This window comes from Prinia subflava, chromosome 10, assembly GCF_021018805.1.
Source record: "Prinia subflava isolate CZ2003 ecotype Zambia chromosome 10, Cam_Psub_1.2, whole genome shotgun sequence".
NCBI lineage: Eukaryota > Metazoa > Chordata > Aves > Passeriformes > Cisticolidae > Prinia > Prinia subflava.
In genome coordinates, this window is record NC_086256.1 from 11,784,107 (window position 1) to 11,810,744 (window position 26,638).

General features: G+C 39.3%; 2 protein-coding genes across 20 annotated transcripts in view; one reads left to right on the top strand and one right to left on the bottom strand.

Moving 5' to 3' along the window:
* Positions 1–565: 565 nt before the first annotated feature.
* Positions 566–26,559, top strand: NEXN (nexilin F-actin binding protein). 9 transcript variants are annotated; one of them, XM_063407327.1, is made up of 13 exons: positions 566–687; positions 7,652–7,733; positions 9,146–9,227; positions 9,310–9,458; positions 10,891–10,932; positions 12,056–12,253; positions 12,332–12,505; positions 14,852–15,037; positions 18,976–19,176; positions 20,515–20,736; positions 21,736–21,921; positions 22,505–22,862; positions 22,967–26,559. In XM_063407327.1, the coding sequence occupies exons 2-13, from the start codon at positions 7,707–7,709 to the stop codon at positions 22,978–22,980; spliced, it is 1,839 nt and encodes a 612-aa protein (XP_063263397.1). In that variant the 5' UTR covers positions 566–687; positions 7,652–7,706; the 3' UTR covers positions 22,981–26,559. The 9 variants fall into 9 exon arrangements, with proteins under 9 accessions (XP_063263397.1, XP_063263390.1, XP_063263391.1 ...); XM_063407320.1 differs by having other exon boundaries at positions 645–687; positions 7,656–7,733; XM_063407321.1 differs by having other exon boundaries at positions 647–687; positions 7,656–7,733; positions 18,979–19,176.
* FUBP1 (far upstream element binding protein 1) overlaps positions 13,382–26,638 on the bottom strand; it is a 34,226-nt gene continuing 20,969 nt past the window's right edge. For 6 of the 11 annotated variants that reach the window (XM_063407333.1, XM_063407332.1, XM_063407329.1 and 3 more), the window contains one exon: positions 13,382–14,324. In XM_063407333.1, the coding sequence (XP_063263403.1) occupies positions 14,307–14,324 (18 nt within the window). In that variant the 3' untranslated portion in view covers positions 13,382–14,306. Of the gene's footprint in view, positions 14,325–24,228; positions 25,842–26,638 lie in introns of those variants that run through there. The other 5 variants (XR_010081458.1, XR_010081461.1, XM_063407331.1 and 2 more) reach the window with 3 other exon arrangements.

The window sequence follows — 26,638 nt, forward strand, 5'->3', positions numbered from 1 at the left end:
GATATAAATAATGAAATAGAGGAGATGGAGCGTGTGGCCTCTACCGTCGCAGAAGGGCCGTGTCCGTGCCTTGGTGTGCCCGGGTTTGTTTGTGTGTTGTGTTCAGTGCTGACAGCGGGTGTGACCCCGGCCCTCGGGAGCCTCCTGTGCTTCCGTGCGGCTGCCCCGAGGCTGGGGGAAAGCGCCCGCTGTGTCCTTCGAAAGGCAAACGCCGTTTGTGTTCTAGCTCTGATGGCCCTTGTCCGGATCAGCCTAAGGCCGTGGGTATTGTCCTAAGAGTGATAACCCCGCTGGAAGTTAGGCTCCAGTCCGGCAGACACAGTACAGGAGAGATAAGAAGAAAGTTCTGCACTGGAAACCTCGCAACTGAACATGTAGGATAAAAGTCATCTTTAAGCAGGAAAAGGAATGTATTCAGATATATTAAAATCACATTTCTGCCTCTGCTTTGTGGATTTCCCAACGACAGGCGCTGCTTTGAGCCACCGCGCTGTGCCTCTCGCAGTCTGGCACTGGAGAGATTCCTTCCCGCTCCATCCGCGGACTGTCACATTACTATTATTAGTTGATCGCTCTGCATGTGCCATTAACCGACCCGGCCCGGACCGCCGTGGGTATAAAACCCGCGGGCCGGCAGAGCCAGCGAGCGCAGCGCTCCCTGCGTGCGGGGCCGGGGCTGCGGCGGCGGTGAGTGGGGCAGACCCGGGGCTGCGGGGCCGGCGCAGCCCCGCCGGTACCGGGCCGGGGAGCTCCGGGCCGGGCCGGGCAAAGCCGCGGTGCTCGGGACCAACGCGGGCAGGGCGGAGGCGGGCGGAGGCTGCGGGCGGTGGGTCCCGGTGGGTCCCGGTGGGTCCCGCCGAGCCCCCGCCCGCCGCTCGCCCGCTGCCCTGCGGCAGGGCCGGCGCGCCCAGGGACGCGCAGCAGAGCGGCGGGCTCGCCGGCCCGGTTATTTATAACTCGGTGCTGCTTCCAGCCCAAAATTAGCCTGTTGGCCGGGCTGCTGCCCGCGGGGAGGGGGCTGGCTGGCTGCGCGGCCAGCGAGGGGCCGGGCTCGGCGCGCCGAGCCGCAGGGCCGGGGACGAGCCGGGCCGGGCCGGGCCAGCTGCCGCGGCGCGGGGCTCGCCTGGAATGCGGGCGTCCGGCGCGCATCGCGACTTTTATGGAAAGTTGCAGCGGCGGAGCGGCGGCCGCAGCCAAGGGGCGCTCGGCAGCGCAGCCCGCCCGCCGCCGGAGCGCCCCGAGCCGCAGCGCGGGCAGCGCACAGGTAAGAGCGGCTCCGCCGCCGCGGGGCACGGCGCGGCTCGGGCCCCCGCCCCGCTCCCTCCCCGCTGCCCGCGGCGGGAGCGCCGTCTCCTCTCGCCGCCGGGAGAGCCCCGCTCCGCTCCGCCGGCGGCCGGGCCGAGCACAGCCCGCGGGCTGAGGGGCGGCCGCCCCTTCGCGCCGGCCGCGGGGGCAGGGCCGGGCCGGGGCAGCCCCGGGGCGGTGCAGCCGCGGCCGTGCGGGAGCGGTGCCGGGGGCGCCGAGCGGGGCCTCGGGCGCGGGCCCGGGCGGTTTAACCGAAGGCGCTGCCGTGCCGGGGCTCTGCCCGCCCGCCCCGCTGAGGCGGCCCGGGGGACGCGGAGCCCGGGAGGGCCGTCCCGCCCTGCCCTGAGGGACCCCCGGTGGGTGATGCGCGGTTTAGAAAAGTTAGCTGAAAATCCCGTAAATCCCGGGTTTCAGAAGCCGTGTCTCTGCACGCGGAGTTCCGTTTTGTTGGTGTGGTCTTCAGCAGCCAGGGCGCACTGAATGCGTCCATTGGGTTCTGCTGTACTGCAAGCTGTAAAACAGAGTGGCTTGGAAGAAAGTATTTGGTTTCTGTGACAGCTTGTAAATAGTTATTGGATTAGGTAAATAAGGGCTTCTTTTAAGCCAACTAATATCGAAAAAAGCATGTTTAATGAAGCATGTTAGAATTTCAGGAATTAATCAGTAAATGATAATGGTATGGTAGAAGACACAGTACAGTTAATCTTAGATCTCAGGTCTTAAGAGACATTAGATCTCCTAGAAAATTGTCCAACAAAATGAAATGATGGATTATAGTTAGTCTTATAGGAGGGCCAAGTGTGGCAATTCAGGAGCGTGTATGAGAATGTGACTGGTATATGTAGAAAGCACAGTCTGGTGAAATACAAGAGCTGGCTTTAAGACATTAGTGAGGAGTATTTTTGCTAACTGCATTTGGAATGTATTAGATCTGAGTTGTTTTCTCAGTGACAGAAGTCAGGCAAGCTTTTATGTGGTTATCCAGCTTTGAAACTCCTTTAAGGAGGGCAGTGCAGGAGGCAATAAAGGCAGCTGTACCTGCCCAGGTGAAGGTGGTGCCACGATCCAGCTTTTACAGGCAGCACCAGCGGGGTAGGGCTGCTCAAGGCGAAGCAGCAGCCTGGAGATCTCTCCTTTGAGGCAGAAGCAGAGCTCAGGCCATGACCACCATGGGTAACCACCCAAGCTTCAGTGTGAGTTGGCCAAGAGCGTTTCTGAGAAGAGGCAGGAAGGCTGTGCCCTGTCACCGGGGAAGGTACAAGTGGCAATAGCGCCTCATGGCCAGTATTTGCATTGCCTCGGTCTCTGAAGTCCTGTCAGGGAAGTCAGCAGAGCACACGGTTCATCTTCAGCTGCCGTGACACAGCGGGGACTGGAGGAACCACGGCTGGGGGCAAAATATCCTGGTTTTTCTCTTGGGGACCTCAGTTCATGATTTACTGCCACTTCCACTGGGATCAGCAGATACCATGGAACACGAAATCATGGGCCAGAAGATCCCAGCAGGACTTTCCCATTACCAGAGCAATCTCTGAGCCCCCACTCTTTGCTGTGGAGCCTGTGTGCCCCGTAACAGTAGAAGAGAGTAAGGAATCAACAGGGAAGGGTAGTTACATTTTTTTAATAGTTGGGCTGAATGGCGTTGCATGAGGAGGGTTTATAGCTGTATAAAACATAGGCATCCTTTATAATATGTATGTTTTTATAAATAACCTTATCTACAAGGAGTATTCTACTACAAAATAAGACTCAATAAATGTTGAAGTGTGATAAATTCAAAGGTTGAGGAAAAGATTGTGTATGACAAACTATCTGGGTCACTTGTTGGTAAGCATTCTGGTCTTTAATTATAAAGGCTTAATGAAGAAAGTACAAGTGAGTGGAAGTAGTTTTGCATTTTGTGTTTATACAAAATGTGAAGTTTAGACAGGTGGTATTAATGGTCATAACTCACTGGCTTCAGTGGAGCTGACGGTTGATGCCAGCTCAGGATCTTCTGTGCATGACAATTTTAGTATCTACTTCAGTATCTGTAATTTGGTACAACAACTGGTGGTGTCATTCCAGACCAGTTACAGGGAGGACATAAATGATCATTTCCCCTCCTCTGTCCAGCTCTGTTTAATATTTTGTTAAATATTTCAATGCTGTGGACTGCGTTTGCCTCTGTTTGGTGCTTTGGCTGCAAGCAGTGAGTTTCCAACTCTCATAGTTTGGTTTTCTTATATAATGGAGTCTTCCCTGCAAGTAGATCACAAAGAGGAGACAGATGGTAAACGTAACTTAGACCGTGCCATGAAGGGCTTATTTATAACTCACAGTACCCAGCAGGAGAGCAGGGGGCCTCCTGAAAGGAGAAATCACTGAGGAACTGGACCTTTTTTAAAGTCCTGACTTCATACTTCTATTGTAAAGAGTGGCCTTTGGTTTAGGGGAATGCTGCTATTTGTTGTGTCTCGTGAGGATGTTTATAATGCCTCTGAAAAACAAGAATTTGTTTAAAGAAAGTGAATTTTATTATTTATGGGAAGGTTTTTAAGATTTTTTATTTTTTAATCTGGTTTAAAATGCACAACCTTTTTTTTCAATTGAGGACTCTGACCTGCTTACAGGAATGGAAATTAATTAAATTTAAGGAGATGGATTTTGGGACTTGTGAACCATCAAACTTTCTGTGTCTCCTTAATGGTTTTTTCTTTTTTGACTTTTTTGCCCAAAATAAGATTTTAGGGAGGCTGCATGAAAAGTTGAAAAAGTGCTATGACCATAACAGATCAAGGCATATCAGAGAGGAATGCTTGTCCATTTACAGTAAATGAGTAAGGTGTTTGAAAACAGTACTTTATTTTTTTACAGAACATTTCTAATCTGTTGGCTGTTTTCCTATGCATTATTGATTTTATATTAAATTTTCACTTGAACATGCATTACAGCCAGTCAAGTTAAACGGCATTTTCTCTTTCTTGCAATTCCAAAGGTAGGACCATTGATCACTGGATGCAGGTTAAATTTTTCTTGAGGAGTGAACCTTTCAAAGGGATCCTGTAGTACAAAACTCATAACACCAGAGTAACTTTATCAAAGTTACTTTATCAAAAATATGTCATTTAGTTGTAGGAAAGATAAAATGTGCAGAGAAAAAAAATTACACTATTTTCAGGTGAATGCTGGAGTGATGAGACTGGGTCAGCAAAGGGTAACAAGCTGAACTCGTTTTTTGATCATGGTTATGTTCAAAATTATCATCTGGGATTTTTTTGAGTGGGAAGCTAAAATAAGGAGCTCTTACAGCTTCTGCTGAGGTATGTTGATCTTGGGAAATAAAAGAAAAGATGAGACTGAATATTAAAATTGGACACCTTTGTAATAGGAGAAATAGTTTCTGAAGTAAGGAACTAAACAGGCAAGCTCGTGTTGCCTCAAAAAATAAGAATTGCTTTTATTAGATGAACTCTGGGAAAATACCAAACAAGAATACATACATATAAATGCACCATTTAATATAACTAGTTCATCTCAAAAGGGAATTAGTAGGTCAAGGTTTCTTGGGTTGGGAAATCTATTACTGCACATACTTCTGCAAAGCTATTGCAGATGAGGAAGGCACTGTTCCTCCATGAGTTGTAGGTGTCAGGACTTCTGAGGTACCCCCTGGGTTTCTCAGCACCAACCCATTGACTGTGAGCCTCTCCTGGTGGTGAGGCAGAGCAAAGGAGCTGCAGTCTGCAGTGGCTGTTCCTGGAGCTGTGGTCACTGCCTCACAGACCCCACCCAAAACTCAAGGAGTGCTTCTTTTTTTCTTAACTATTTTGATTGTCTTGATTGGAAATTACTCATCTGCCCTGAGGGGTGCCTGAGGCAGGGTGCAGCTGCTGGTCCTGCTCAAGGTTTAATGGCCATGGAGAGGGATGGAAGTGCAAACATGGGTGGTATCATGTTTAGCAATGTGCTGGTGCTTTATATCAATATCTTTTAGCATCAGAGGTGGAGGTAGGATGACTTGCAGAGGCAAAAGGCCTTAGAGCCAGCTGGCTAACCTTCAAACATATTAGAGTTAGTGATGCCAATGAGCTGGAAAGTAGCCTAAAGTAATAGCAGATATGGCAGTATTCCAAATGGCAGAAACATATCTGCCATCTTGAAGGCCCATAACCTGTTGGACTGGCACTATTTTGGAAGTTCAGACAGCAGGAGTCTGCAAAGAAAATTTCTTCCAACATTCGCACTTCTAAGGAAAATTTCAGATTAGTTATCCCACTGTCAAGAGGGGTGAGGTCATTGGAGCTATCAGAAAGGTTCAAGACAAAGTCTTGACTCATGAATATCATCTTCTCACAATTAATTGCACATAATAAACCAGACTTTGGAATATTTTTCACATGATGTCAGATGAAGCCCTGTCCATGGGGTACATTGCTGTGGTCAAGATTAGGGGTAACCTTACCTTGAGCTGTTTAGGTGACATGGAATTTCTTGTGACAGATCATCTCTGAGTCTCCTCTGCTCCAGCCCCATGCCAAGGTTAAGGGTCTCTGTGTCCCAGGTCACTTCAGTGCAAGGATTGCACCAATTCATGCCATTCCTTTGTTTTCTGAGGGGTTCCTGCAGTAAACCCTCGAGTCAGCTGCTGTCTGTTAAGTACAAGGCTAAAGGTTGCCAGCCCCAAGAGGGGACGGAGCCATTAAAAGAGCAGAGTAGCAAAAGAATAGAGCAGAGAACTTTCTCTAAGACCTGCTTATGGAAATAAGGAAATGAAAAGATTTGTAGTAGTTTTAAGGTTCCACTGATCACAGTGGGGATTTTACTTACATGCACAGAAGTCAGCTAAAGCTTACAGAGATGTGCAAATCCAGCACAGTGTACAAATGGATGGTAAAGGCCATAGGGACCCTGAAGCTACAGGATGCTGATACAATTATCTGCCTTTCTGGATTCCACACAATTCTAACCTGCTACTGCTGACCTGAAACAATCTCAATAGGAACTGCCACTTAGTGACCATATGCTCATGTGTTCATAAGTGAGAAACTGAAATGCCTTGGATTCCTGTCAGTCTACAGATGGAGTGGGGTGGGAGTGGTGACTTTCCGTACTCAATTGTTGAAAGAGAACACCAAAATGTTCTCCATAACATCTCTATAGAAGCCAAATTTGAGGAGTTTAGAATTTGTAAATCAGGGCAAGCATTGGTAGCTAAATGCTCATTTCATACGTTGTGACTGCTTTCATTGGGAAAAACATCCCAAGATCTCTAAGAATCCCATTCCATCTGTGTAGCTGCAGCAGTGCTGGTGAGCACTGGTGATGTTGGTGTATTTTGAAGAGTTTACATGAAAACAGTTCGTAATATTAATAATTTTTAGAACTACATAAATATTTCTGTGTTTATAATGTTTGCAATTAACAGTTAGAGAATTTGAAAAATAAGAGCTTAACTTCCCGTATAATGAAAATCCTTGACTTCAGCTCCTCTAAACCTCAAGTGAGAGGCCCCTTCCAGTGCTAAGCTGCATTTCCAGCATTTTTGCTTTAAGTTTTTGGGTCCCTTACTTGCACCATGTTTGGCACATTCAGTTTTTAGGCTTTCCTGGGACACAGAGGATCGATACAATACAGACAGCAGTAGCACTGGAGTCACATCATTATTTCCTTCCTCCCATAAGCTCTGATAGACCTGAAGCTTTAAAGAAAAGAAAAAAAAAAGAAGAGAAAGTGGCTTTCTGTTATCTTTCTAGTAAATACAGTGTACTTTAAAATTTCGAACAATTTTCTTCTAAGAAACGCTATGCAATTTCTAACTAAACACAACTAAATTACACGAATGCTTTATGTGTGTGTGGCTTACCTATCTGATTTCATGGTTTTTAGCACTGCTTTTCCCTGGGGAACAGCCCCAGGAGAAGGGACAGCATCACTGTGTGTGGAGGGTGAGGGGCCGGAGGTGCAGCCCCTCTGGCCCCGCGGCCCACAGAGGCCAAGGGGCGGCTCGGGCGCTCCTGCCCCGGCCCCGGCACAGCCGTGGGACGTTCCCGTGCTGCCACCAGCACCGGGACAGCGCTTTGGCAACCCGAGCTTGGCTCCGAGCTCTTTGGTTTTTTTAAATGGAAATTAGAACCCAATATCTAGGGCTATATAGAGGAGTTATGAGCATGAATAGTGAATCATAAGCTTGTTCTTTTAATTACTGTGGCATACTTAGAAACTATTCATGTCTTCAAAAGCCCCAGAGGACCAAGTGAAATTGTGAGACATCAATTTCAGCCTATGCAAACTTATTTACAGGAAGATGGTTAAAGCATCATTTAAAAGGAAAAGAAAGGAATGTAACTACAACTGTTTCTTTCAGGTAGAAACTGAAAGCCATCTTAAACACACCAGGTGCAGAGCACAATACAGTAACCATGAATGACATTGCACAGAAAACTGAGGTATGTACCAATTTTAAAGTAATCAAGGCAATGTAATAATTTACAACTGATGCTTGCAAAAGTAATAATTACAAATATTTTTAATATTTGTACTGGAACTCGGCTGGTACTGCCATTAGTTTTAGACAATGAAAGGAGACTTGTTAAGTAGCTTAAGATTTGATGGAATCTGTGAATTATGTTCTTACTAGAAAAACATGAAGGAGGAGGGCAAAATAAATGCAACAAAATAGGAAGAAGGTTTAAGTGTTGGCAAAATTCTGGGCAACATTTATATCTGATTCTAAAATGTAAATACACAAGGCTACTTCAAATTTTTCTTCTTCTACATAGACTTACTGAGTAGCAGGAACAAAAACTTCTGATGAAGGTGGAAAAATATGAAACATGGCATGTGTTTTTTTAGCCAGTTTTCTCAGTATTATTTTATTGAGAACATTCCTGTTGTCATCACTGTAAAAGAAAAACTTCACAGTACTGAAAGTGGGAACCTTTGGTGTTTGGACACCCACAGAGTAATCACGGGCAGTGTTCATTTGCTGTACCAGTATCAGAGCCCTGATAGTCCAGTGATCTTTCCTCTTCATAACGTAAAATCACTGGGCTCCACATTTCCTCCAGATAATAAAAAAATAAGCATATAATGTATCGGAGGTTTTAAATTAAGAAATACTACTGTGTATTTAAAAACTATAGATGGTGGTTGAAGTGTTGCAGAAAAATTCCCATACATATTGTATCATGTATCTATGTCTTTATATTTCTTTTAAATGTTAGGGGCAGAGAGTTTGTTTGGTGACTGCTTAAGATCGAAAGCAACAATAGAAATGTATATCTGATTTAATAGTTTAATAGAATGTTGAATGTTGTTTTGGATATTTTCATACTTATTGATTATTAACAATTATAATTAAATGACTATTTATGAACAAACATGATGATGCTTAACTGATGATGGCTCGTGGCACAAATCTCAATTGCACTTCTGTTTTATGTTCTTGCATTCTTTCTAATCCAATCTATCAGAATATTTCTGTCTATCTGTTTCAACTTTCTTTTTCTTATCTTCATTTCTTCTATATCTTCACCAAGATTCTGCTTTCTTCATCTAAACCCGTCCAAAAGTCCTATGTGCCCAAGCTTCACAAGGGGGATGTAAAGGATAAATTTGAAGCTATGCAAAAAGCAAGGGAAGAAAGAAATCAAAGGAGATCTAGAGATGAAAAGCAAAGAAGAAAAGAACAATATGTTAGAGAGAGAGAATGGAACAGGAGAAAGCAGGAGGTTATTTTCTTTGCTAATATTTTGTGTTATATTAATATTTAATATTATATCTGAAAATCTATTCACATTATTTTAAGACAATAATTTAAGTTCTAAAGACAGTTTACTTTCTGTGTTTCATCAACTAGATGAAAGAACTGCTTGGATCTGATGAAGAGGATGACACCAAACTGTCTAAAATAGAAAAGGGTTATGTTCCAAAGCTCATAGGTAAGAGAGGCCCGACTGTAAAGGCCACAGAATTCACTGGGTGTTGGATGGAGCTGCTGAACTGTGCATTTCATGTCCACAGGAACTGTTAAAGGCAAGTTTGCAGAAATGGAGAAGCAGAGGCAAGAAGAAGAAAGAAAAAGAACAGAAGAAGAAAGAAAGCGCAGAATTGAACAAGATATGATTGAGAAAAGAAAAATACAAAGAGAATTGGCAAAAAAGGCACAGGAGGTACGTTCATCTGATCACAGGTCAGGATGTAATTGTACACAATTAACATGAAGAATGTCTTGTACTGATGAGAAAGATTTGATTTAAAGATTTCTCATAGTAGAGATTTACATAGGAGATGCTCAGTGGGGTGGAAGTGAGATATAATGTTCAGAGGGTCTTCATTTCTCTACAGTAACAATTTTCTTGTATGCTGTAAAGTTGAGTTGCAGATGAAACTGGGCAGACACAAACCTGGTAGGAACCAGGCACAAATTTTGGTGTCATATGCATATGAGTTTACTAAACTAATTTGAAAATGTTTCTTGTATTTTATCAACTCTCACTTCAGACAACCTTTGCTTCTAAGTTGGTAATTAGAGTTCAGTGATACATGAACTAAGGCAAGTAAGGAGTAGTAAGAAAACGCCAGTGGCAGGCAAAAATGAGACAACACTAAAGCAGTAAAAATAGTAAATCATGAAGGTCATGTTTTATTCCTTTGCCATTTTGCAAATCATCATTTCATATATATAAATCTATATATATATAAAAATATATATATATATATAAATATATATATATGAACAGACTCCAACTTTTGTTGATGCCAATAAAGCAAATTCTGTCTTTTGTAGAATTTTGTGAAGGGATATCAAATTTAATTCCCTTAGCATTCCTTTAGTTTTCTGCGGTGCTGCAAATACTGCAGTGAGAGTAAACATTTAAATGATAGACTAAGAACATATGCAAATTTCTATTTAACCAAATGATAGTAGTACTTAGTTTAGGTTTGAATTTGTTGTAAGAAATGAAAAGTAGTGCTATAGGAGAAGTCAGTTTTTGGACTGTCTTTTCTAGTCGAACTTCTAACATTGATTAAACTGTACTTTTAATTGGCATTGTATCTAGCACATATTTAATCTACCCTGCAGGAGAAAGCACATATTTAATCTACCCTGCAGGAGAAAGTACTTCTTACTACTTAACTTCTACATTAAATACATGTAGAATTTAAAAAAGCATGTTAATTTTAGGCCATAACATAGGCACTCCATAGGAAGCAAGCACAGTATTAGGCTTTTTTCAGGAGCTAAGGGGAAGAAAATGTCACTTGAATCAGAAATAATCAATGACTTTTCTTTTGATTTTTTTAATACTTTTTTACACAATTCTGGAATGTTTAAATGAAGAATGGACATCTCAAGTACTGTTCAGCACTTTGTTGCGAATGCTTTAGCAGACTTTGTGTGGGATATTTTATGTCTTGTTGACTCTTCCTTGGCAAGCTGACCTATCTGAAGTATTCCAACAGAGCTTTGTTCATTACCATCTCCGTGACTTTACGTGTTGCATACGTATCACTGATACAAAAAGAGTTTCCAGTTCTATGCTTGCAACTCTAAGGCAAAGAGCCAAATTAATGTAATCATATGAAATTCTCATTTAATAGATTGATGACTTTAACAATACGGGAACTGAATCAGCAGCTGAGGTAATCAGACTTTTTTAAAGAAATGTTCACCTACATTTTTATTCACTTTGTTTTATTATTGTAATTTGGGTTGGGCAAACTTAGAAAACAGCACATGAATACCTAATTTAAGTTCAAACAAGGAGCTAATTAATTTTTAATGTATATGGAACTATTCCTGTACTTGAAATCAATATATTGAAATCTGAAACAGCCTGGACTACAAATACTTTGTAGTTAGTTAAAAACATCTAAAATGTAAATATTCAAAGCCACTAGAATTATTTTTATGTATTGTGAATGACTCTTATAAGTCCTCTGGCTTTGCAAAGAATTATCTTAAAAGCTCTTTGCCTTAAACTTGAAATTAAAGGGGGATTCTGACAATATATAGATGTTTGAACACCTCACTCAGTTAACTTTTATTTTTTTTACTAATATACCATATGGGTTTTGACTTTAAGTCATGCAAATAAATGTTTCGTTTAAAAAAGCTGGGTTGAAAAGCCCAATTGTCTTTCACTAATAGAAGAAAATCACACTCCTACTACAGTTTTGGAAAGAAAAAGCTAAACCTACAAATTCATCAGTTTTAACTTATTCGACAGGGGGAAAAATATGGGTAAATTATATTTTGGCAAATAATTTGTAAAAATAGAGTTGAAGCAGCACCATCCTTCAAAAAACAATTACTGTACCTGATAAATTACATATTAGAAATTACAAATTACATCTTTCTGTGTTGAGCTATTGGCTTATTCCAGCTGCAGTTTATTATCATTTACATAATAAATGTAAAACTGGAAGTAGAGTGTGGTTATAATTACTGTGTATTCAAAATTACACCTGTTCTTTCCCAAATCTTGAGTTTTTATGGCTAACAGTTAATGAAAATCTATAAAAAAATTAAGGAGTTTGTCATCTGTTACATTTAAAATGTAATTCAATCTTGATACTCTTCAGATATTAGAAGAAAACTAGTGACTGCCACAGGCAGGTGGATTTAATCTTGTGGATAATATTCCATACAAGTAAATATTTTGGAAGCTTTGGTGCACACAGGTTAAAACAGCAGGTTCATTAAGAAATAAGTCTATCTAAAAGTCAAGTTTCATGAGAATATGCTAAACATCTTTTTGGACAGGAAGGGGATGATTCACTGCTAGTTACAGTAGTGCCTGTAAAAAGCACCAAGACACCTGGGAAGATGAAAATAATCTCTGAGAACACAGGAAAGGAGGGATCAGAGGAAAGACAGACACAGGATGAAGAAATTAAGTTCCTGCAATATGAGGAACAAAACCAATTCCTTAAGGAACCTAAGTGCCTTTCATCTGTCAAGGTAAACCAGTCATCCAAAATACCTATATAATAGATATTTACTGGCTTAAGATACAACTGTTTCATTTTTCTTACACAGGGTGGAAATGAAAACAGTGAAACTCAAGAGCCTCTGTCTCCTGGTAAGCTGAAAGTCACATTTGAAGAGCTGGAAAGACAAAGACAGGAGAATCAGAGGCGGCAAGCAGAGGAGGAAGCAAGGCAGCGTTTGGAGGAGGAGAAGCGCGCCTTTGAGGAGGCCAGGCAGAGAATGGTAAGCACATCTTTGGTTCATGTTGGTACAGAATTTATACATTGCTTTTACATTCTTTCCTGTATGTGATTCTTCTTCTTTCTTATTCCTTAACTTTATTTCAAGCTGTTAAGAGTCTGGAAATGAGTTTTTGAAAGACATTTTTGACCTTTGCTCTAACTCAGTAACCACACTGGCATAATGCTTTAGACATTCTTTTAGTAAACCAAAGAAATACAGGTGTTTGGATTTTGCCAGCAACTTAGTAGATTTTCTATCTACATTTTGTAGTACCTTAAGCTGTAAGCCTTCAAGAAGATGAGTGGCTGGCTGTTTTCTTCTGAAGTGGTGCTGCAGATGGCTCAGTAACCAGTTTTCAATGCAAACATTCCGTAGTAACAGAATGCTATTTCTTATCCCCATATTTATTTGTAAATGTGATAGAAATATACATCAATTACAACTCTCTTCTTATGAAAGGAAAAAAAAAAAAAGCAGATCACCGCTTTTGTATGTACTGACATAAACAACAACATATTATAAATTACTAGATTAAGCCTCCCAAATTGTCAGAACTGCAGCTCACAGATCCTGTTTTATATTACTTGGAAAACTGCCTCCATATGTGTTCTTTATCATAAGTCAGGGTTACTAAGTTATAGTTAGATCAGCTATAAATAGATCTCACTGTAGTTTGTTCTTTGATCACACTGAAGGAATCATACACTTAATAGTGACCTAAGATAACCAGATAGTTTAGCTCTGTATTTCCTTATTTTTCCATACTCCATTTCCAGTAGCATTTTTAAAGTTCTGTATTTGAACACTCTTCCCCTGTACAGTCATGATCATGATGACTTTCTTAATTCATAGACAAAATTCACATACAAACAAGAATAACAAGAAATGAGATTTTAATCTTGCATAAAAACTTGGAAAATATTATTTATAGGAATTTGCTACCTTTAACAGAGTACAATTATGTATGAACAGTCTTGGAAAAACAGCTCTACATCATTATTTTGGTTATATTTCATAAACATTCAAGACATCTATATTCTACAGAAACAAACAAAACAACACAGAACTTCTAGAAAGCTGAAACACATGAATTCCCAACTGGTCCATATTGAGAGAGTTCTAGGTTTAGGCAGATACCCAAATTGTAGTTTACTTCTTCATCTCCCCCTCCAATAAATCACTGTTGTTTCACACCAATAACCCTGCCATTATGTCAATAATGGACATTTTTCTCTTTTGTTTGGGGTTGGGCAAGGGATTCTAGTGAAGGAGGAGAGTGAAGAAACTGAAGGAGAGTGAACTTCATGAAGTCACTTAGGTGTTCTAACTGAAGATTAGTTCACATCTCTCTTCTTTATGCTTTTGCATTTATTTATCAAGTAATATGAAATAGTTTATAAATTCTCCATATCAGAAGAAATTTTCTAACATGAAGCTGTACCTGCTGACCAGTGGTTGTCAAAATTTGAAGTAGACATTTTTCTTAAGAATTCAGCAGTTAATTTCCTTCAATTCTTTAATTTTTTTTCCCCCCTTAGAAATTTCAAATGAAAGATTTCTCTAGTTCCCTTAATGGGCTACCCCACATACCAGTCCCAGGGCTGCTCACAGTATAGATCTGCATTACCAGTACTCTGACAGCTCCCAGTTCACTTCCTCCATTAACAGATAAAGTACTCTGGGATGTCCTCTGAAAGGGGTTCTTGATTGCAGTTTGCAAACCACAGGCTTCTCTTAGCAGGTAAGTGTTCACTGGAGAGAAGCTACAGTGAAGAGATCTGAGTATCTCAATTCCTTTTCTTCAGTGATGATTAAATGTCTAAAAAGAAAAGAAACAAACATCTCAGTCTGGAATAATAGCAAAATGCTAACTGATTCAGTTTTGCTATAAGACTGTACAGCATTTCTTTAACTGGTGCACCGATGAAAGCGATTTCTATACAAACAAAAAGACTTGATGGCGTAAACATCTATGAAAATGATGTAAATGAAGAGAAGAGAGAGTGATTTATAGTAAATGATCCAACAATGAGACCATTAAGTATGTACTTAACTGTTCAGCCTCTTCCTGATAACACATTGTTCTTTAAATTACACACTCAACAGATTTTTTAAAATTATAAAAGCTACGTGTAGGATACTGAATATTTCTTTCCTTGCTCCCCTGGCTAAAACAAAGATTAAAATGTTTCTCAAAGGAACCTAACTCTTGATGCATTTTTTTCCCCCAAGGACAAAACAGTATTTATAAAAGATCAGAAAGGAACGGATTCTTTATTTAGTATAAAGACTATTTTTTTTTTTGGGCAAGTGCTTTCTACGTTTTCCTCTCCCTATTCTCTTAAGATAAATGAAGGTGGCAATGAAGAATCTGAAAATGCTGTTAAAGAATTCCGCCCTGGTAAACTCAGACTCAGTTTTGAGGAGATAGAAAGACAGAGGAGAGAAGAGGAAAAGAGGAAAGCAGAAGAGGATGCACGACGACGCATAGAAGAGGAGAAAAGAGCATTTGCTGAAGCAAGGAAGAACATGGTATGGTATTTTTGTTTAGCATAGAATTTAATTTTTACCTAAATCTCAATCTGGAAAGAAACTCTAGGAAAAATCTTTAAAGAAAGTTAGAAATACATGCTTCAACTCCTTCATTAATTAGTTCACCTTACTATTTATTAGAAGGCAATTGGGTAAACTTGTCAAGTTCATTTACCAAAAGCTATCGGAGAACAATCCCTCCTTACAGACAGCCTAGAGAGGATTTCAGATAATTTAGTCAAAACCAGGTATTATATCCAGTGGGTATTATGATGTTAGATGCAATATACTTGGGAAGCAAAATATTTCCACAAGGAGGGCTTGTTGTTTTGGGGATTTTTGGGAAGAGCAATTTCTTTTGCAGCTCCAGGTTTATTCCCCTACCTTTACAGGGTGTCCACCAATCATCTCTTACTACTAAAGCACAATTAACACCATAGTAGAAAAATGCTCACTGCAAGTATGAATCTTCCAGTCAGCTGTGGCTCTTTAGGCAGGAAAAATTAAAAGGCTGAACTCAAGTACTTGATGTTTTTAATGCTTGTTCAGAGAAAAACAAAAAATCACTTGTGGTGTTTACCATTAGAACACTTTGTAATACTATCTTCCCTTGACAAATACAGATTTCTGTCATACGCAAGGACTTCTAAAATTTGAGTTAGGATTATACTGGAGACAAATTTTCAGGAGCTTAGGACTGACATCCTGAAAACACAGAAAGATGTCTGATTTCAGGGGTTGGCAACTATTATTGATATTTAAAAAAAAGAAAAGAAAAAAAAGGAAAAAAAAAAAGTGGCCACAGAGCTTTTCACTGTGGTCTTCATACTTATTCCAACCACTTGAAGATCCAGCAGACTTTTGGGTATAAGGCAGTTACTTATTGGTGGATATCTGGAAATGCAGCATTAAATTACACAAATATAAACTACAATGAAGTAGTGGTTTTTTCAAAAGGGAGGGCAGGAACTGCCAGTCTACAACTGTGGAATAACCAAGGCATCTGTAGTATCTTCCTGTCCTGTACGGCTGGATTGGGAAAGACCAACTGTGTGCTCAATAACCTTTTCTTAATCACTCAAAGCAACACTTGGGACAGAAATGAAAACTTTGTATGAGTACTGATACTGCTGGCAGGGCTCCCTCTGCCTGGAAATCAGGCCAAAGACAAGACCTGTGCTGAAAGACTACCTAGAGAAGCTGCAATGTGAATTTATATTTGATACTGTACTGAAAAACAGTGTCTGTCTGTATACCCAAAGAAAGAAAACAGAAGCTAAAGCCACTTAAAAATACCCTTAAACAATTAAAAAAAAAAGCAGTCTCTGCTGCTGGAGACTTTTGTCACTACAGCTTTTATGAAAAGGCAGTGGAGGACCAAATGAAGCACAGAAAGTATGTGATGCTTCTGTTTTTTCCTGCTTTCTTAAACTTTTTTTGGCCTCAGCGTAACAAGAACTTAAAATTAAGTGTCCAGGCAAGAAAAGTCTCAGTGATAAACAGGGTTTAATCCATCATATGCAGCACAGTCTGTGACTGCTCTACCTGCAGACAGTGAAAGTGGTCTGTAATTTAAAAAGTTGCTGAAATATACTTTCAGCACTTATATACGTGAAAGTTTTCTGTGAAGTAGCATCCTGAATATGAGTACATTTTCTACTACTTGTAACAGAATATAACCATGTTTTCCTGATTTTCCACAGCTACAAAATGTAGCAGCAATGAAGATATATCCTAAAATGTTTACCAATATAATAGTCTTCTCTTTAAAGGCAGTGAAAATGAACATTAAACTGTTATTCAAGGAACTTTTTAATGTTCATTCATTTTAATCCCATTCTGGAAGTATAAACAGAGAAATGGTAGTATTGTGGCTGGAAAACAAATGCCACCTCCCTTTGGATCTCTGTTTCACATTTCTGTGTGCTATTTCCATGCTCCCCAGCATCTGTGTGATTACTTCTACACTGAAGCAGTTATCTTTCACCAACATCAATCTTTTTCTAGTAGAGACTGCAAAAACAGTCTTAACACACACACATACAAAATCTTTCCCTGTTTGTCCCCTGAATATTTGTTGACTGTGCTGCAAACTGTGATTGTTACAGGAATGTTCCTCACTACCAACCATTTCCACTTCACAGACAAAAAAGCATGGCCTCATTTCACAAAATATGGCTAAAATATCTACTGAACTAAACACAGGGGGGTTTTGTACATCCCACAACTCAGCTAAATGTTTGGGATTTTTAACCAAGGAAAAGGTGGCTGCCTTTTCATAACTTAGTCAGAAATACAGAGATAGCTGCTAGTGCCTGCTCACATGCCCAGCTTTTGAACTTTAGTGGGCAAATTCTGATTGATGCTTCTTGTGGTCACTTAGGTTCTGTATCTTGAAGTGATGAGCCTATGAATTAATGCATCACCAGCAAGGGACTTTCATGTTTCTTTGCTAATTTAGTTATGGGTAGCCTCTAAAAACTATGGGGCATCGTTTTCACTGTAGGTAAGAGTTCACAGCTTTGGCTTCTGACTTCTCTGTAAGACAATTTCAACAAATATGCTCACATTACACAAAACAAATGAGGAATGGAAGAAATGGTGGTGCTGAAGTCTAATTGTAAGCTTAGAGGAAAAATCTGAGTAAAATCTGTAGTGAGCAGCAGAATTTGACTGGAATTGGGCTAAAAAACTATTGAAAGAGCTGTGGCAAATAAGAAGATATGGGCAAAGTAGGGCAAGAGGGTGGTATGAACCAAGATGACATCAACAGCAGAGTAAGGTGTGGGTTACAATAGCAGTAAGCAGCAATAAATAGAAGTAGTGCCAAAGGCTCTTACAGAAATGTCTATTTTCTGTCCCTTTATAAAGACAGGGTACTTTCTCAAATGGAAATGTTGCTCCTTTAATTACTTCTATCATTTGACTGATTACTGCTGTTGGGAATTCCTACAACTTAGGGCACATTGAGCTCTCCCATGTTTCACAGAAGGCTTTTCAAAGCTGTGCTGATTAAACAGTGCCAAAAGCCACATCACCTCCAGGTCAGTACCTGATCAGTGCCTGTGCTCACCTCACCTTTACCTACAGAACATTCCTGTTGAGACAATGTCTGTTAGTAAGTTTATATAGTTACATGCACAAACGTACACTCATGTAAGTTTTGTCACAAACTTACATTAAAATTCCTGCATAACTCAGTGTCACTACTGGCTGCTGTTGTAGAGTTCAGCTTCATATTTTAGTACTCCAACACATTCAGTCTGATAGAATATTAGTTCATGCACTTCCTGCTCTGGAAGCAATGAAAACTGCCTTTCCTAGGCCCTACTATCTTATGAGTTATTCTAAAAGATAGGCCAGCTGCTCCTAAGGCCAAGCAAGCCTAAACCTGTTCTGAAGCCAGACAATGGCAGGGAAAGCAGGAAACTCTTGCTGGTGGGTGTATAAACCAATAAACTGGCCACATAACTTAGCAAAAGCAATTTGTGCACAAAGAGGAGCTTCTTCTGAATGTTCTGGAATACTAATACTGCTTTAGAACATGAAAATAATTCAGATTGCTTAAGGAAAAGATTACAGATAAATGTACTTCGGCAATGACATTTAAACACAAACACTTTGTCTGAAGTAAACAAGAATGAACTGCTTCAGGTCCTAAAGGTGAGTTAGAGGGCATCCTCCCCCACAGAGGGAAAATACTGCATTTTAGAAAACCACCTAATCTTCATTATAAAAAGTTAGTGTTGTAACTAAAGTCAAACACAAACCCCCAAACCACTCCCTCATATACCATTAGAGGAATACCCACACTGGCACAGTGCACCTTTCTGTGCTGGGACAGATGTGACAAAGCAGTCACTTATCTTTATGTACTACAAGTGTCTGAACAATGCTGTGATTTCATCACAGATATAATTAATGCTCTGAATTTCCAGCAGGTACTAGATGATGAATCACCAGAAATGTTTAAAACCTTTTCTCAAGAATCTCTCATACCTGGTAAACTGGAAATTAATTTTGAGGAGTTGCTGAGACAAAAAATGGAAGAAGAAAAGAGGCGCACAGAAGAAGAGCGTAGGCAAAAGTTGGAAATGGAAAGGCAAGAATTTCAGCAGCTGAGACAAGAAATGGGACAGGTTTGTACATCAAACTACATGTTAAGCATACTCTGAATAAAAACAAAATGTATCACTTCATAACTAAAATCTCGAAGTTTAAGACTGGAAAGAAAAACTCCTTTGAAAGAAATGATAAGTTAATATATTCAACATTATGTGAAAGAAAAATAGAAAACCCTATTTTTAAAACATTGTATATAATGACATTTTCATCACTAATCTACCAGGAAAATGTGTTTATCCCTTGCCACGTTAGAATTAAGTAGTTACAAATTTTTAATTTGGTTTTGCAGTAATTTCTGAAAATTCTGGACTGTTAGTGAAATGGTTAGATAATATTTATGATATTGGGAAAACAGAAACATCTAGTTCCCAAAAGACAACACACAAACAGAAGTAGGAAAGGCTAAAATTCTTGCTTTTCCTCAGAGAAATACTACCTAATGAGAAAAATACAGGGAGCTCAACTTCTAATTAGTATATCACAGGTTTGAAGACTGTCACAGTTGATTTAAAAAATCACACAAAAAATCTGCTTTACAGCCTGAATGTTTAAAACATCACACTCATGAACTTTAAACCTCAGTTTGGCTGTAGGCAACAATTCTTTATTATTCCCTTTTGAAAGTTAAGAGAATGACATTAATTTATTTATTATTTTTGTTGCTAAGCTCAAGCAAGTAGTAAAGACTCTAGCTTGTAATGTTCTCAACTAATCCTGGGGAAGCAGGGAGAGACAGGGACATCCAGATAAAATGCATGTACATCTTTAGAATCAGCCAGAGACCATAAAAGGAGGGAGAAAAATACCAGTAATTACAGCTTTAGATGTGGTTTGACTACAGGATCCACAACTGCCCTTTCTTTCCAGCCATGACACCCTGAAGTGTCATTTATTTTATATTGAATTAAAAAAAATTAAAAGGCAGGGGGTTTTGTTGTTGTTGTTTGTTTAATTTTTTTTTTTTTTTAACAAAACAGCTGTATTTTAGGGGATTACTTCCATAACATATTGCAAGCAAGTAGAAGTGAATTTTGGACTCTGGATAAGTAAGTTTTTTGTATTGGTCTGTGTCTGGTTTCCCGAGTCCATGAAGGGCAGTTTATTGATAGCAACCCTTGAACAAATGTCATATTCAAGCAAGGTATTTTAAAACCTGTATCTAGTTGAGATAGGATACAAATGTATTCTTCAGGAGATAGCAAGGAAAAAAAGTTACAAGGTAAAGGTCTCTGTACTAATTTCAAATAACTAACAGAACTGTAATTTATTTAATTACACCATCTGGGGGGAGAATGGGTAGTAAAAATAATGAGGGCATTTTCCATCTTACACATTTTCCAATTTCTGAACAGCTGGAAGAAGAAGCTGAAACTTTCGAGTTAAGCAAAGAGTATGAAGAATTGATAAAGCTAAAAAGAAGCGGTTCTATTCAGGCAAAAAACTTAAAAAGCAAGTTTGAAAAAATAGGACAATTGTCTCAAGAAGAAATACAGAAGAAGATTGAAGAAGAGCGAGCAAAGAGAAGAGCAATTGATGAAGAAATAAGAGAAAGGGAGGCTGAAAAATTTCAAGAGGTAAGTTGCATTCTGTGTATGTTAATGATGCACTTAACCAGTGCACTAATGATCGAGGAGTGGGCAATGCTGCTGCTTGCATCAAATTTTGCCGTTTCCAAAATTATGTTTTCCCTTCTTTCCTATTCCCTCCTTCGGATGCTTAAGGATATCACAACTCAGCATCCCATAAAGAAACAGCATCAGTTTATTGTTGGCGATTTGGTCAAGCAGAGTTCTGCTTTTCTGCTCAAAGCCCTAAAATTCAGCATTTTAACCTGAAACCTGCCAGTCTGAGGGCTTAAAACATCCATACCTGAGAATTAGCTATTAATCGTCACTTGAACTGCTTCTCCTTCTGAACTCCTAATTCATTCTCCACTACATGAATTGAACAAAAAATTCAGTTACCAAATCCAAACAATACCATTTGCAGATTAAGTCTCTGTCAGGTATACTCACTCCTTGGGGTAGAGCAGGAGAGGATGCCTTCTTATCTGTACAACCTCAGTGGGAACTTCAGTGATGAAATGTAAAAATTTTAGCAGTATTAAGCCTGATCTGAGCCTCATTCTGGCTCTTCTCCACAGGAGTCACTGCAGCATCAGCTCAAAGCCTGTCCTATTTGTGAGCTCTTAATTTAACGATTGAGACTCATTGTTTTCATAAGGTCAACCATTTTAGGTGTTGAACCCACACTAACATCATGACATAAAACTCCAGTCACTGAGGATTTACAATTGCCAAGAAGTGCTCAACTTCTACATGAATAAAACTTTTGTAATATTTTCTACTCATCATTTTTGAAATTACTTTTGCAGAAATCCCTGGGATAAACTATTATGAGACTTGCCCTACACTCAAACAAACCTCTGAAAAAAACCCAGGTCTCTGTATGGCTTTGCTCAGTTAAAAAAAACCTCTGGGAACACGAAACTAGTTTTACTATCATGCTCATTTACTGTATGTCTAAGGCAATAAATAATTGTTAAGCCCTGTTTTTAAATATTACTTCCCAAGGATGATGACGTAGATGTGACACCAGCCAAGAAATCTGAGGCTCCATTTACTCACAAAGTAAACATGAAGGCTCGTTTTGAGCAAATGGCAAGAGCCAGAGAAGAAGAGGAGCAGAGGAGGATTGAGGAGCAGAAATTACTACGCATGCAGTTTGAACAAAAAGAAATTGATGCAGCATTACAGAAGGTATAAATTGCAAAATAATATTCTCCAGTCATTAAGTGTAATTTAACTTAGCTTCTAATTATCACTGAAGGCAACACTACCAGATACAAAAGGAATGTTTTACTTATAGCAGGTGCTAGGAATTGCTCCAATAATATAAAATTGCTTTTGGTGTATGCACATACTCTCCATGGAATCAAAGAATAGTTTGGGGTGAAGGGACCTTAAAGATCATGTAGTTCTGACTCCCCTGATGTAGGCAGGGACACCTCCCATCATATCAGGCTGCTCAAAGCCCCATCCAACCTGGCCTGAACACTTGCAGAAGAGTACTAGACACTGCAAAGAAAGGTCATGACATTCCATGAGTAGTCTGAAAATTGAATTTACATTCATGCCTGTATTTTACACCAACATTCCAGCCTTATTAAAACGCATTTTACCGCCTGTGGCATATCCAGATTGGGTGCATTGCTATGTACTGAGGACAGATGTGAAGTTTCCCCTTCTCAGAAACACAGTAACTTGTAATCAAGAATGTATCACTAGCTGTCATAGTGCTACTGCCACTTTAAATGTTTTAAATCAACTTATTTTAAAACAGAAAAGGGAAGAGGAAGATGAAGAGGAGGGAAGCATTATTAATGGTTCTACTTGTGAAGATGAGGATCAGGCTCGATCTGGAGCTCCCTGGTTCAAGAAGTCACTGAAAAACACATCAGTTGTTGACGGCGAGCCAGTGAGATTCACAGTTAAAATTACTGGAGAACCAAAACCTGAAGTTACATGGTGGTTTGAAGGGGAAATGTTGCAGGACTCTGAGGACTATCAATATATCGAAAGAGGAGAAACCTACTGCCTTTACTTGGCAGAAACCTTCCCAGAAGATGAAGGGGAATATATGTGTAAAGCAGTCAACAACAGAGGCTCAGCTGCTAGCACCTGTATTCTCACCATTGAAAGTAAGAGCTAGCATTTCAATCTGCTTAAATCCCAAGTTTCTTGCATCTCTCCTGTTACGAAAATCTAACTTCCTGTCTCTCTTAATCCTTTTTCTGTTTTCTAGCTGATGACTACTAATGCTCTACTTTAGCTGGATTCTTTCTTCCCCTCAACTTTCTTACTGCATCATCTCTTTTCTCTGATGGGGCCAACTAAAGAACACAAGGATGTGCATTAGTCATTCCTGCATCAGATAAGAACAGACCCTTCAAATTGTGAGAGTTCCCTACTCAACGCAAAAACTAGTATCAAAGGCTAAGAATAAAAAAATCAATGTATGAAAGATCAACTGAAGGAAAAAGCTGAATTATCATTGTGCTCCAGCATTTGAAGACCAACTCTTGTGTGACAGAATAAAGCTGAATACATGATCTGGAAACTTGTGTAGTAGTGTAAATCTATTGGTGTATCTTGCATGAGCACTAATATTTAAGTTGTTCTTTATCCCAGAGGCACTGAACTGGCAAAAAAAGTACTTAGTGATGACTTTCAAAAACCCAAGTGTACTATTTTTAAAGAATAAAAGATGACGTAACTGCTCAGCATTGTTTCAAGGAGCATAACTTTTGTTTTAAAATGGGCTTGCCTTGAAAATGTTCTGCTCTGATCAAACTATGCAGCTGATAACCTCAAATAAAAACAATCTCCTTTAGGTTTGTAGCAGTTTTTAAAGTACTGACACTTGCTTGTAAAAACTGTTATTTTTTTCACTGATTAAATGAAACAAGTGGTGACATCTATGATTGGCTCATATTTAAGGATGGCAAAAAACAAGCTTTAAGAATAATATTTTCATGAAGTGCCTATTTCCTCAATCCTAACACAGTAAGTTTATTGCCACATCCCTAAACATTGCTTTCTTAAGGCTACTGTACTATTTTTCTCTAAGACTTCCTGACATCAACATTCATGTCACTCTTGCTAACACCCATCTCAACCATTCAGATTAAGGTTCTGGAGGAGTAACTTCACAAAAACAAGTCACATTTTGAAGTACATGTATAGGCCTTGACATAAAGGCAAGGTAAGCTGCAGGAAATTAAATTTATGCTGTCACTTCAAAAAGGGATTTTCCTGTGGCTGAATCTGCATTCTTTGTACAGTTACCTGCTGCAAGTCACTCTTTGGCCTCATTAAAAATGGTAATGAACTGCACGGTGTTTTGAATTAGTATTTATGCTATTAACCACATAAACATTTAACTTTATTTTCTGTGGTGATGCTTATTCACGTAAGTACACGTTGCTAGAGTATCTTTGCTCTGAAGCTGTTACTTCAAACAAAGGCAGGGATAGGAGCATAAAAAAGACAAAAACATTGCTAGTATTATTCATCAGTTTTACATTTATTGAGAAAAACCATACAAAAACCATTATACAGTTAATGTGTACCCATATTACATACAATGTCAATGCAAGCTCAAAACCACATTTTTGTAAAGCATTCAATTTACCTCAAGTCCAAGCTGCATCTCCCTAAGACACTGTTCCCATCACAGTTGCCTTTTAAAGCCAATCTTCTGTATACACACGGGTAGTTTCTGCAGAGAACACTTTTCTCAGGACGAAAAGGCATTTCACATGCACGCAAGAGAAATATTTGTGCATACACAAGAGTTTCATAAGCTATTACTAGGGAAGAGGGAATCCTGTCAATTGTATGCTTTCTGCAAAGCCCAGTCCTCCCTTCCTCCCCCCATTTCCAGAAAAAAAAGCAAAATGGAAAAGCTTTTGGCATGCAATGGAAGATTTAAGAATTACTCTGGAAAAGAACAGGGGAGAAACAGTTTCTACCATTCAATAAAATACCACTAGTAAAAAGATGAAATACTTCAAGATAGGCTGTGCAAGTGAATCGTGATCCTGTCTGCCTGGACAAGTGAGAGATGACTTATTACACTAAAGAGTATCCACCTGGTATTCTGTTCCATGTCCTAATCAAGTGTAGGCTGCAGAAAGTAGTATGAAAATGCTTTTCCTATTTGGAACATTATGCTTCCTTTTAGAACTTTTCTTACTCTTCACATTCATTGTGGGACACTAAGCAATGAGGGTAGGGTAAGCAAGAAACATTTCAAGACATCTTTTGGACAAGTTCACTGCATTTCTAAGCAAGTCCAGTTATTTTTCTGGCTGCTGGGGTAACTCCAATCATCTACTGTTGTCCCAGGAACTCTGAGTTTGGAGACAGAGTTGAAAAAGAAACACTATGCTCTGCACAAACCCCCATGCCTGCAAGCCCTGCAGTGAGAAAGCTGGAAGCCAATACACCTCAAATGTTACACACAAGAACATCTCACCTTCCACACACTAGCACCATCCCAATACACCGGCTTTTTCTTTTTCTCCTCCCACAGGCTAAATTAACAACTGAAAGACTGTTCACGATATCTTAGGAGTAACAGTTGAAGGAAAAAGTACCATGTAAAAAGGAAGTGAACAAATGACTCACCCCCACACTAAATCCACAGTATCAAACTCCAAATGGTACACACCTACCCTCTTCTCACGTCAAAAATGAAGTTACATGTTAAGCTACAGATGAAATACTAAGTGGCTTGAGAAACTGAAGCACAACTATTAATTCAGTTCAAAAATTAGCTTGACTGTTTAGAAGAATATAAAGTAAAATAGATGGTTTATATTATTAAATCACAGTTTAAAACTTAACAGATCATGGAACATTTATGGTCAAACAAAGAATACTTTAAAGAATGAAAAGTGATCAAAACAAAAATTATACCCTATATCATTATGTATGGGATACATTTCAAATCTGTTATGCTTTTGCCAATTTTACCTTCTACATGGAGCCCTTCTATGGTCCATGCTCATCGGCTCACCAATGGCATACACTCAAAGGATTCCTCTTTACTGGTAGTAACTATCTCAGGACCTGATTCTATGAGCTATGATTTGGTGCTTGCAGCATCTTCAGCACTGTGTGTGAAAATGAAGGCAGTATTTTTGAATATTTTTCTTTGATGTACAGATAAGCAGGACTTTTGCAAGAGGAGCAGCACATTTTAGAAACAAAATAATGAACAAAATCCCAAACAGATGCTGCTTATGTTAAGCTAAAAAAACCAACAACAAAAGCTCAGAACAAAAACCTGTACCAGACCATCTGTAAGACATTTAACATTTCATACTACCAAAATATTCAGCAATTCAGTTAAAAGTATCAGAAACAGGATACACTGAGTGCTATAGCGATAAAATATTATTTGCTGTGCTGTTAAGATTTAACTGGTGCTCATGCTTTTTCAGTTACAACATACTCATCTCAAACTCCAAAACCTCTTTTCCTACCATGTCAAGTATGAATAAGCAAACTAATTTATCTAAAGATTCCACTAACATACTGTAACTGTAAGACAAGTTATCAAGTTCAGTGATAACAACAAGAAGTAATTCTTTACATTTAGGTCTTATGGATTAAGTGGGAATAGTGCCCTATTATTAAAAAAAAACATTTGTGAAGGCTGTTGACATTTCTAACCAAAGCAATTCCTGCACATTTTAAAAGTTTTGGTTCTTTAATTGCAACAATTATCTATCTGAGGTAAAATAACAAAAATTACTTATTCTGATCAAGTTCAATTACTGCAATCTAATAACCTTTTCTTAAAAAAAAAAAAAAAAGGAAAAACAAAAATACATATTGACCTAGAAATATAAACAGTCGCTTAAAAACTTAAGATTTTCCACTCAAATGGAACCGTGAGTAACAATGC

Bases quoted from the DNA above. Each gene is read 5' to 3' on its own strand.
- NEXN (XM_063407325.1), top strand. From the start codon at position 1,160: ATGGAAAGTTGCAGCGGCGGAGCGGCGGCCGCAGCCAAGGGGCGCTCG. The intron at 9,228-9,309 runs GTAAGAGAGGCC...TCATGTCCACAG, and splicing joins TTATGTTCCAAAGCTCATAG to GAACTGTTAAAGGCAAGTTT. The intron at 12,506-14,851 runs GTAAGCACATCT...TATTCTCTTAAG, and splicing joins AGGAGGCCAGGCAGAGAATG to ATAAATGAAGGTGGCAATGA.